The sequence below is a fragment of the Tiliqua scincoides genome, chromosome 5 (genome assembly GCF_035046505.1).
Source record: "Tiliqua scincoides isolate rTilSci1 chromosome 5, rTilSci1.hap2, whole genome shotgun sequence".
Lineage (NCBI taxonomy): Eukaryota > Metazoa > Chordata > Lepidosauria > Squamata > Scincidae > Tiliqua > Tiliqua scincoides.
Genome location: NC_089825.1, coordinates 75636080 through 75647975, shown reverse-complemented (window position 1 = coordinate 75647975; position 11896 = coordinate 75636080). Strand labels below are relative to the sequence as shown.

The window sequence follows — 11896 nt, the reverse complement described above, 5'->3', positions numbered from 1 at the left end:
CTTACTTATTGCTTTGTATGCCACTTTATGCTGATCTGTGCCTTGCTATTACAAGTGTGAACAACCCTCAGCGGAAGAAGCCTGGCTTGGCACTGCTGGCCATCTTGCTCTAGCCTTGAATATAGTGACTTATGGACTTCTAACTCACCCCATGTAAACCCCTGGAACGGACCTACATACCAGACCTGAATGCTCTGTGTTTGTCACTGACAATACTCTCTCACTGTATGTAGCCGTGTTCTGGGATCTTATATTTGCTATCCAGTTGTTTTTATGCTCATGAAACTGAAACATTCTCTAATAAAAAGTTAATGTGCTGGTGGGGGCCCTTGGTGGCTGTGACCCCAAGAACGAGCCCGTACTGAAAGCCTGTGGTGTGGGCAAACACTACGCCAAGCTCATGCGCAAGCTGATGGTGTCCGACACTATCTGGTGGTCCCAAGATATCTGCCTCCCAAATTCGAGGATGGGGGGACCGCAACCGGCCTGCTCCCCTAACCCCAGAGAAGAGGGGCCACCGGGCGCTTGGACTGCCGGCCTGCCCCTATGACCCAGTGGGGGGAGGCCATCGTGGCTCGCCTTCCAGACCCAGTGGAGGGGAGCCACCCACGGCTCGACCTCCAGACCCAGCGGAGGGGAGCCACCCACAGCTGGCCCTCCAGACCCAGTGGAGGGGAGCCACCCAACCTGCCAGCCTCCCATCAGCTCTGGGAGCGCTGGAGGCAACCTGCATTGCAGGTGGACCCCCCTGAAAGCCCCTGAGCCAACTGAGAGACTGTTTGGCGTGGGGGCGCCTGGGGGGACATGCCACCTGCCCCGTGCAGTGAGGAGATGGGCCTTGCCCGCCTCCAACCTTGGACTCTATAACCACCTAAGAAACTGCACCTGCACATGCTGTCAGAAGGACTGACATACTCCTCTCTTTCTCTCTTTAACTAATTGCTTACTGCTTTGTATGTCACCTCATGCTGATTTGTGCCTCACTATTGCAACATGTGAACAACCCACCCAGAAGCCAAACACACTGGCGACAACCGTGGAGGCCACCCACGGACGACCCCCTGGATCCAGGAACCGCGACCGGAGGCTGCCCTCGGCGGAAGAAGCCTGGCCTGGCACTGCTGGCCATGTGCAAGGCAGGAGTGAGCGCGTCTCGCTCTAGCCTTGAATATAGTGACTTATGGACTCCCAACTCACCCCATGTAACCCCCTGGAACAGACCTACATGCCAGACTTGAATGCTCTGTGTTTGTCACTGACAATGCTCTCTCACTGTATGTAGCCATGTTCTGGGATCTTATATTTGCTATCCAGTTGTTTTTATGCTCATGAAACTGAAACATTCTCTAATAAAAAGTTAATCTGTCTGCTAGGCAGCAAGTGCATAACGCGCCGCTGAGACAACGAAGCAGCCCACCCACACCACCCCCTATTCTACAAGACAACAACAGGCCACCCCCCACTCCACAAGACAACAAAGGATGACAGCCAGAGCCACAAGAGGCCACGCTGTGGCAGGCCCAATGGATCGCGAGAGTGCGAAAGGCCACAACCTTTGAGGCCTTTTGAGTGGACTGTTCAGGACTTCACCAAATAACTCTCAGAGGAGGCCAGGCAACCAAGAGGACCAGCAGGCAGACAAAACCCAGTTGCTGCCGGCACCCCAGCGCACCAACCCCATGCCCGAAGGGATAGGAATGGGAGGCGGAACGCAGCGCACCAATATGACCCCCAGGCAGCCTCGCGTATACAGAAATTATACCACTTCAACAGAGCCAGAGCCGTGAGAGTAATCCTGGATGGCCCCTCTCCGTTCTGCACGATCCCCGGCAAAGAGCTCCGCCGCTACTACACCAGCGTCTTCGACCGCACCCACCGCCCAGCCGCTGAATGCCCTGACAATCTCCCCTGGCAACTGGCGGCCCATCTCCTTGTGCAGCACGCTGTACAAGATGTATGCCAGTTGCATTGCTGCCCGCGTCACAGACTGGGCGCTGGCGGGGAGTGCCATCGGCAAGCAGCAGAAGGGGTTCATGAGCTGCGAGGGGTGCTACGAGCACAATTTCCTCTTGCAGACTGTGCTGGACACGGTCAGGCACTCCAGGAAACAGTGTGCGGTGGCCTGGCTGGACCTCTCCAACGCCTTCGGATCCATCCCCCACAGCCACATCTTTGACATGCTTACCCAGTTTGGCATGCCAAAGACCTTCCTCACCCTCATCCGCGAGCTGTACGAGGGCTGCTCCACCACTGTGCGGGCAGTGAAGGGTGAGACTGCGGAAGTCCGGATACGCTTGGGGGTCAAGCAGGGGTGCCCACTGAGTCCCATCATCTTCAACCTGGCCATGGAACCCCTGCTTCGCTGCATCGCCAGTGGCTCTGGAGGCTTCAATCTTCATGACAGAAAGGTCAGTGTGCTGGCATATGCCGACGACCTGGTGCTGGTCGCTGAGACCCTGGAAGAGCTACAAACCATGCTGGCCTCCGCCTCTGCTGCCGCCAACTGGATGGGCCTAAAGTTCAAAGCCACCAAATGTGCCTCTCTGCATGTTGACGGCAGCCTAAAAGACCGGGTCTTGCTATCGGTCTTTGCCATTCAGGGGGAGCCCATGGCCCACCTCGCTGATAGAGAGACATACCAGCACCTGGGAACACCAACTGGCTTCCGAGCTCTGCAGACCCCTGAGGCCACCATCCGAGCCATCGTGGAGGATGCTGGCAAGATTGACACCTCGCTGTTCGCCCCCTGGCAGAAGATCGACGCACTCCGCACCTTCCTGCTCTCCAGGATCTCCTTCGTCCTACGAGGTTCAGCTGTCCCAAAGGTGCCCCTCAATAAAGCTGACCGCACCATCACAGCCATGCTCAAGAGGTGGCTGAACCTCCCCAAGAGAGCCACGAACGACATCCTCCACGTTCCACAGCACCAGGGAGGGGCAGGCATTCCAAAGATGGGGGACCTTCGCGACATCGCTGTCGTCACCCACGCCTTCCGCCTGCTTACCTGCCCAGACGACATGGTAAAGACGGTCGCCCTTGGCGCTCTCCGCACCTTGGCCAAACAGAAGCTGACCAGAGAACCCTCTGAAGAAGACCTGGCCACTTACCTCAGTGGATCCCTGGAGGGTGAGTTCAGACGCGATGGAGGAAGCTTTGCCTGCCTCTGGTCCCGCGCAAGGATCGCCACCCGCCGTCTCAACAAGCAGATTGGCTGCCAGTGGGCCTGGGACCTTGCCATAGTTGAACCCAGCATTGCCCTATCCCATGGAGATCCCCCACAACTCCACCTGATCACAGCAGCTGCCAGGAGATCTCTGGAGGGTGCCCTGAAGGCCAACACCCGCGAGAAGTATGCCCTGAACCTCAAGAGTAAGCCAGACCAAGGAAAGATGTTTGAAGTCACCTCTCAATGGGACTCCAGCAACCACTTCATGTCCCGTGGTGACTTCACCCGTTTTGCTGACTGGCGCTTCATACACAGGGCCCGCCTCAACGTCGTTCCCCTCAACGGAGCAGTCAAGCCAGGAAACAGGACAAGCGCTGCCGTTGATATGGCCACCCCAACGAGACCCTGCCCCATGTCCTCTGCAGCTGCCAGCCTCACTCAGCAGCCTGGAAACACCGGCACGACGCAGTGATGCAGCGCCTTGCCAATGCCATCCCTGCCTCAGAGGGGAATGTGTCCCTGAACCGAACAGTGGCCAACACCGGGAGCCAGCTGAGACCTGACATCGTCATCCGCGACGAGGGCAAAAAACAGATCACCATGGTCGATGTCACCATCCCCTTTGAGAACAGGAGGGAAGCCATGGCAGAGGCCAGGGAGCGCAAGCACCAAAAATACGCACCTCTGGCAGACGCTCTGAGGCAGCGAGGATACAATGTCTCCGTCCACATTCTGCTGGTGGGGGCCCTTGGTGGCTGGGACCCCAAGAATGAGCCCGTACTGAAAGCCTGCGGCGTGGGCAAACACTACGCCAAGCTCATGCGCAAGCTGATGGTGTCCGACACTATCTGGTGGTCCCGAGATATCTACATCGAGCATCTGTTGGGACACCGCCGGTACGAGGCTCCACCCTGCCCCCCAAACTCGAGGATGGGGGGACCGCAACCGGCCTGCTCCCCTAACCCCAGAGAGGAGAGGCCACCGGGTGCACGGACTGTCGGCCTGCCCCTATGACCCAGTGGGGGGAGGCCATCATGGCTCGCCTTCCAGACCCAGTGGAGGGGAGCCACCCACAGCTCGACCTCCAGACCCAGTGGAGAGCCACCCAACCTGCCAGCGTCCCATCAGCTCTGGGAGCGCTGGAGGCAATCTGCATTGCAGGTGGACCCCCTGAAAGCCCCTGAGCCAACCGAGAGACTGTTTGGCATGGGGGCGCCTGGGGGGACATGCCACCTGCCCCGTGCAGTGAGGAGATGGGCCTTGCCTGCCTCCAACCTTGGACTCTATACCACCTAAGAAACTGCACCTGCACATGCTGTCAGAAGGACTGACATACTCCTTTCCTATATTACTCTTTTTCTCTTTAACTAATTGCTTACTGCTTTGTATGTCACCTTATGCTGATCTGTGCCTCACTATTGCAACATGTGAACAACCCACCCAGAAGCCAGACACGCCGGCGACAACCATGGAGGCCACCCACGGAGGACCCCCTGGATCCAGGAACCGTGACCGGAGGCTGCCCTCGGCGGAAGAAGCCTGGCCTAGCACTGCTGGCCATGTGCAAGGCGGGAGTGAGCGCATCTTGCTCTAGCCTTGAATATAGTGACTTATGGACTCCCAACTCACCCCATGTAACCCCCTGGAACGGACCTACATACCAGACTTGAATGCTCTGTGTTTGTGACTGACAATACTCTCACTATACGTAGCCGTGTTCTGGGATCTTATATTTGCTATCCAGTTGTTTTTCTGTTCATGAAACTGAAACATTCTCTAATAAAAAGTTAATCTGTTCTTATCAGTTTAATATCTGATATGTCCTCTATTTGAGGACTATATATTAAATGGATTTTTGGGATTGGGAGATGGATTAGGAGCTTGCTCCATCCACTCCATGCATCAGCCTGATATTGCAGTGCTTTCAGGAATGGTGCCCTTCCCTTTGGGGAAATTTCTTTGGTTCAAAAAATAGATTAGTAATCAAAAGACAAACTAGTGGGTTCGCTCCTCGTGAAAGTTTGTGTTTGTGCAAAGGATTGCTCTCTCTGGTCCAGCAAATTGGCTGCAAGAGAGCACACAACCTATACTGGCATGATCCTGTTCCATGGAGATAGCCTGAAGGCTAAATTTGCCCAGAACCTAACTTGAAGTCATCTTTCAGTGGGACCTGAAATGCTGACTCATGTTCATCCTGTGATGCACTACAGCTCCAAGATCCCACTCACATGTTGTGCTGCCAAGCCAGGTATCGTATCTCCCATTTTATACCTGCGTCTTTGGTTATTTTTGCCCAAGTGCAGAACTCTGCATTTGTCCCTGCTGAACTTCATCTTATTCATTTCAGCACAGTATCCCATCTTGTCTAGATCCTCCTGAAGGCTTCTACTGTCTTCTTTTGTGTTTGCTACTCCTACCAGGTTCAGTGTCAGCTGCAAATTTGATGAGGCACCCTTATATCCCCTCATCCAAGTTACCAATGAAGATATTGAAGAGAACTGGGCCCAAGACAGAGCCCTGGGGCACCCCACTCAAAACTGTTCTCCAGGTTGACTCGAAGCCATTGACAGACACTCTCTGTGTATGGCTGTCCAACCAATTGCAAACCCATCTAACAACTGTACCATTGTATTTTACCAACTTGCTGATTAGGATATTATGTGAGACCTTGTCAAATGCTTTACTGAAGTCAAGGTGAATTATATCCACAGCATTCCTGTGGTCCAGTAAGCTAGTAACTCAAACAAAAAAGGAGATGAGGTTTGTCCGGCAAGATTTATTTTTGACAAATCCATGCTGGGTTCTATTCTCTGCTATTAGAGGAGGAGTGTTCCAAGGGTTGTACACATGCATGGCACTGTGCATATCTGAAGAGCCATTTCCTTTCTGTTCTGTCAGGCTGAATAGAACCCTCTTTATCTAATTCAATTTTCAGGTTAACCATGCACGTCCTTTTTGTCATGTCATGTATTTCATATACTTATCATACAGAGTATAGCACCTATAAGACTGAGCTATGAATCAAGATTTTCCCAGCTCTGCCATGGCCTCATAGGTGGGCGTAAGCAAGCTGCCCTCCTCTGCTTCCGTCTTTGGCATCTGCAGAATGGGAAGAATGATACCTGCTTACATTACAGGGTTGTGGGAAGGATTGCAAGCAGTAAGTATGTTTGTATAGCTATAGCAAAATGTATACTTAATATTTGTGTGCTGCTTTTCAAGAAAAGAGTTCTCAAAGTGATTTATGTAGCAAGAGGAAGGAGAAGACTGTTCCTTATTCCAAAAGGAGACTCACAGGCTTTAACAAAAAAAAAAGTCCACCCTAAGGTCATATGAGAAAACAGCCCCCAGAAAAATATGCTCAGCTGGAGTGAAGAGAGGCAGTTGTTCCCAAGTTTACATTGCTGAAGTCATTTTTTTTGTCTCTTACTCAGAGCAAACTTCAGTGCATTTACTGGATGCTTAGCTGCTGCAAGAATTTGTGTTGCTTCTGCTGCTACACACTCTTTTGGAGTCACAAAGTGTCATTGCAAGCAGAGATCCCACTATGAGTTGTGGCTGACCCTCTGTGTCAGTAATTGGAGACTGCTGTACAATGTTGGCTTTATGTTACCTTCTTGTAAACACAGGGTGGTAGCGCATGGCCACATTTGGTCATTGCAAGGTAGTAAAATAGCCTGTGCTACCACATGCTAAGTCACGTTCTGGCAACTCCTGCGACGCCGCTGGAACCAACCGTATTGGCCTCTGCCTTTCCATTGGACCATTTCAGCGACGTGGAGAGGGGGGATTTGCTGCATGGGTAACAGCCTATCCTCCATACCTACTTTACCCAGGCTTCGCGCACTAGAGAGGACACTCTGTTCTGGAACCACCATTCAGAGCGTGACACCATGGTCTTCCGAGACTGAAGGATGCCAACACACACACACCACTGTTTGAGTAGGCTTTTTCACATAGCTTTTTTCTGCATCCAGAACTACAAAACCCTAGCAAACGTTCTGAGGCAGAAAGGATATGAGGCCTCTGTCCACACCCTTCTTGTTGAGGCCCTTGGAGGTTGGGATGCCAAAAACAAGACTGTGCCAAAAGCTTGCTATGTGGGCAGACACTATGCCAAGGTCATGCACAAGCTGATGGTGTCTGACACCACTTGTTGGTTGCAAGACATATACATCTAACACATCTCAGGCCACTGCTAGTATTAGGAACTGGTTCACCCCCAAAACTCAAGGATGGAGGGACCACAACTAGTCTGCTTTCCTAACCCCAGAGGAGAGGGGATACTAAACACTATTGCTAAAATCCACAATTTTAATGGCACTGAAATGGGTATGTGACCTGAGCACCAACAAAGGCAAACATTCCTCACTCTTTGTCACTGAGGCCTTATTTTATGTAAAAATGTGATTGTTTTAAAATTGTCTTGCCAACCTAGCTTATAAACCCCAAATTATAGGGGTGTGTGAGTGTCTCACTCGCATGCACAGAGTGAGAGCACAAAGGTTTCAAGCTAATACTTAACCTCCTGAAAAAACCTTCCCAGCGCAAATTCAGGGATGAACTGCAAGCAGATGTAGTGCACTTTTAAAAGCTTACAAATTTGGGGAAAAATATATTCGTAACAGGTGAATCAGAAAGAGCATTAACTCTGTTGCTATTGTGGTAATTATATGCACAGGCGCTGAGCTTAGCCTTAGTAACATGGCAACCGGCAGGCAGGCAAACCAGCTGCCCCCCCACTCAGGTAAACCAGAGTGGGCCAGTAACGAAGACTGAGGCCCAGTGCAAGTAAACAAGATGAGCTAGCCTTGAAGATGTTATGGAGAAGCGCTTATCTTAGTCAATGGAATGTTGTGGTTAGCTAAAGAGCTAGCTGGTTACAGCCAGTGTGAATTTCAGTAACCTTCAGTAATTTTCCCTATTGTATAGCTTTGCATCATGTGTTTTGAGAATGAACAAAAAGGGCTTGTTGGAAGCTTTCTTCAGTTCCAGCTCTCCCCCCGCCATCTACATTTTCAAACCTGTCTGTCATCTTATTATTTTGCTTTTGCGCCTGCACTATCCAGCAGCTGGGCTTTTTAAGTCCTGCTGTTCCCAGAGTCATGCAACAGCTATTCTGAGGACAATACAGAAACTGGAACAGGCCGTTAATAAATGAAACGGGCGCAAAACAGCGGGATGTTAATTGGAACAAAAATAAAATTTTGTTCCAATATCATGTGCTATTTATCCTTTCCTATTAATTAATCCAAACCCCATTAATCCAAACACTATCCAGAATGGAGTGCAAATAGGCCAGAATCGATTTTATAATTCCTTGCGCAAAAAACAGAAGCCTAGAGATGCTTATGTTGATACGGTAACATAGAATTTGGAAGTTTTATGGCTTGCTATATAACTCCCAATTTCTGAAATGGGGATTGTGATTTTGGTTGGCCTGCTTAGTTTGTAAGATGGTGACCTGGTCCCATAGAATTTGGGGGTTTATTTAAAATATTTATATGGCACCTGTTCTCTCCTGAAAGCGATGTGTTCAAAGTGGCTTACAAGATATTTGTTTATAGATTTATTTACTGTGCCTTTTAGTCAGTATGTCTCCAGGGGGAGACCAAGGAGTCCTCAAGCCAATGCCACCACTTGCTTCTCCACAGAAAACTGGAAGGGAGTTAAGTTCTTTGAAGGTATGAGATAGAGGAGAACTCCCTGCACGAGCTCCATTATTTGGCCAATGGTGTGGGCCAGAGTGATCCTCCCCTTATCATTCTGGGAAGCAGGAGGTGTAACCTCCCAGGGGTCCTTAGTCAGGGCAGAGGCCTCCACTCATTTCTCCAAACCATTAAGAACCAAATTCAAGAATCCTTATTCAGCTTTTGTTCAGAAGAAGCAATGTTTAGAAGACTCAAGCATGGATCCTCCCTCCACTTTCATCACTGTTGAAATAGCGTAGCATGTTCCCCTGAAGTATCAAAAGCACTTGCTATTTACAGACAGAGAAGTTTGTTAATATAGCAAATGGTTTGCTAGGAACCATCTGGTACCTCTGCTGTTTTCCTTCTCCACTACTTCCTGTAATGGCAGAACAAGGCAATGTACCTTCACTCTCTTCCCCACTGCTCCGTACACCATTTGGCTACAGTGAGTGACTGATCTGGGGCCATTATTAGTTATGACATGAAGTTATAGCTGGATCGGGGCCATTGACATATTATTGGAAATAGCAGTTGATAAAAAGAGAAGCATGTTGCCATTTTACTGGAGTTAGAATGTGTCCTTTCTATGCTAGATGTTGTCTTAAGTGTGATCATGAGCTGCCATACTGAGTTAGTCACTGGTTTGTGTTTCGTAGCATATTTCCTGATCTTCTTTCATTAGAGATGATGGGTATTAAAGTAGAGATGGTGGTGGCCTAAGGTCTACAAAGTAAGGTTACAGCTAGGACTGAAGGGATCAAGAGATGGACATGCTTTGCAGTCTTGAAATTGCATTTAGAGTCTAATTCTAATTTTTAAAAAAAGATTTTTACCATACCATTCATATTAGTAGCTGCTTTTTGAGAACTGCTGAACACTTTTAAGAGAAACTGGCATTATAGAGCTAAAAGGAATGTTCTTGCCAGACTATTCAAGCAAAACATCTCAGAGCTGGTAAACTCACCCATCACCCAGAAAAAAGAAACCAACAAAATAGTACAAAGCAATTATTATAAATATAATTCCTTAAGATTGAAAGGTGTGGGAAAATCACAGGAGCAAATCATGGTATTTACATTTAGTGAAGACTAAAAAAAATACACACAACCTAAACTATAGCATCTTAATTCCCTTCAGTAAACTTGTTTAAGTAAAAACATGTACATTATTTAAGAGGTTGCTTGAGATCAAATAGACCAGTTCCTCCCTTGACAACTTTTCCTACCACCAGGCAAGCAGAAGGAGATTGCAGCTCATCATGGGAGCCTACAGCAAAAGAAATCAGAACATTTCAGTATTCAGTATCAGATTCAGTATCAGATCAGTATTTTCATGGCAAAAAGTCTGACATAAATAAGACAATTCAGCTGTGTTTTCTGCTTTAGCACTGCCACTTGCTGTTGGAAAACTGAAGAAAATCTTTTGGCTAATTGCCAATGTATGAAACTAACTCAATGAGAGCATTTCAAACTGAAAAGTAATCAATGTGCAAAAAAACTGATGATGGTGTTAAAGTGCCTAATATATGTTTGATGCTGTACAAAAATTCCTGTTTTCAAAGCCTGTGCAGCTGCAACCCACCTCATCCTTCCCAGTGGGTTGCGATCGGTCAGACGGCAAAGCATTAGTGGAAGCTACTGGAGGCAGCTTCCGGATCACACTGGACTCACAACCCACTCTACTGACCTTTGCAGGCCCCAGAATGCTTTGTGGAAACAAACTAGAAGGCATGGAAGCAAACCAGAAGTCACTTCTGCAGGGCATTATGAGGCCCAAAGGAGTGGGTCACAGGCCTGGTGTGTGTGACCCAGAAGTTGCTATCAGTAGCTCCCAGTAATGATTCGTGGTGCAACAGGGAGCATCAGATCCCAATCCCACTCTCCATCAGATCACAACCTGCCAGTCCCGACTCACAGTTTGAGAAACACTGACCTAGAGAGAGCAATTCTTCTTAACGTGTTAAATTTCCTATCCTCTCAGGGCTGAGAGATTCCTTCATAGCATAAGATCTTGCGTAACCAGAACAGCAATATTGCACCAAAACCAAAAACACACAATTCACTGCCCATAGACTCGCAATCTAAACATATCTGCATTTCAACAGATTACTTTTTGTTTTCCGTTTCTAGGCCTCAAAGATAGCATAAGAAACAGAGGCCTGCAGTTGAAGACAACCATTCAAATTCCCCTCATATAACAAGGTTTTGTTGGAACTTTTTTCAGCATCCAATTAAATAATTAGGATTTTCTTTTAAGTATTCCTCTCCTAAACTAATCTAGATTTAAACTAGATTTGGGGCTACAAAAGGTCACCCTGCACTTCAGGAACACCTTTGATTTTGCAAGTCTCAAAAAACAATTGCACCAGCAACCTGGAATGTCTGTAAGACAAGAGGCCTGGCTTTGTTTTTTACCTTAGCAATCAAGAGTAACAATCCCTTGCCATCACCACCAGATCCTGAGACCCATGTTGGGTCTTGCGGTCTGACAAGGGACTCTGATTCTGCGCCAGCTCAAGAGCCACCACAGAATCGAGTACCCCCGTTGTGGGCTACTTCCCTTAGGGGAATGGGACGAAAGTCCCCTTCTCCCGAGGAGATGGCGGCAGCTGTCCAGGGTGTGCTGGATGCCCTGACAGCCTTTTTGGTGCCGCAGCAGCCTTGCGCTCCAGGCAGCTCAAGATTGGGCTGTAAGTTGCTAGTATGTTAGGGAAACTGCCACAGAAGCAGGGAGATACAAAATGTAGTAATTGCAAACTGGGCTTGTAGCAGAAAGAAAGTTCTTTACCTAGCATCGCTGCTTCCTTCAAGAATTTAAAACTAGTCTCAAATGTCATTTGCTGCAAGGGGGATGAATTGGACTGCATTCCAAACCGATTCAGTGGTTTGTAAACACCTTCAAAGCACATGTAGTCTGCCACCAGAGACAGATGCCGAGGATCTACCACAATCCCTGTTGACAGAAACAGGAGAAGCTGTCAAGGTACACAAGGACTCGCTTGTTGAAACAAGGTTGGGGGAGATCTACTGAGCATGTT

The 11896-nt window shown here is 48.9% G+C and overlaps 1 protein-coding gene and 1 pseudogene across 1 annotated transcript in view; one reads left to right on the top strand and one right to left on the bottom strand.

Annotated features, from left to right (window-relative positions):
* The first annotated feature begins 4909 nt into the window (after positions 1-4909).
* On the top strand, positions 4910-5110 carry LOC136654867 (U2 spliceosomal RNA; annotated as a pseudogene).
* Positions 5111-9890: 4780 nt separating this feature from the next.
* POLR1A (RNA polymerase I subunit A) overlaps positions 9891-11896 on the bottom strand; it is a 40068-nt gene continuing 38062 nt past the window's right edge. Inside the window, exons 33-34 of the mRNA XM_066627229.1 lie at positions 11647-11811; positions 9891-10125 (exon numbers count right to left, since the gene is read on the bottom strand). Coding sequence (XP_066483326.1) covers positions 10025-10125; positions 11647-11811 — 266 coding nt within the window. The 3' untranslated portion in view covers positions 9891-10024. The remainder of the gene's footprint in view (positions 10126-11646; positions 11812-11896) is intronic.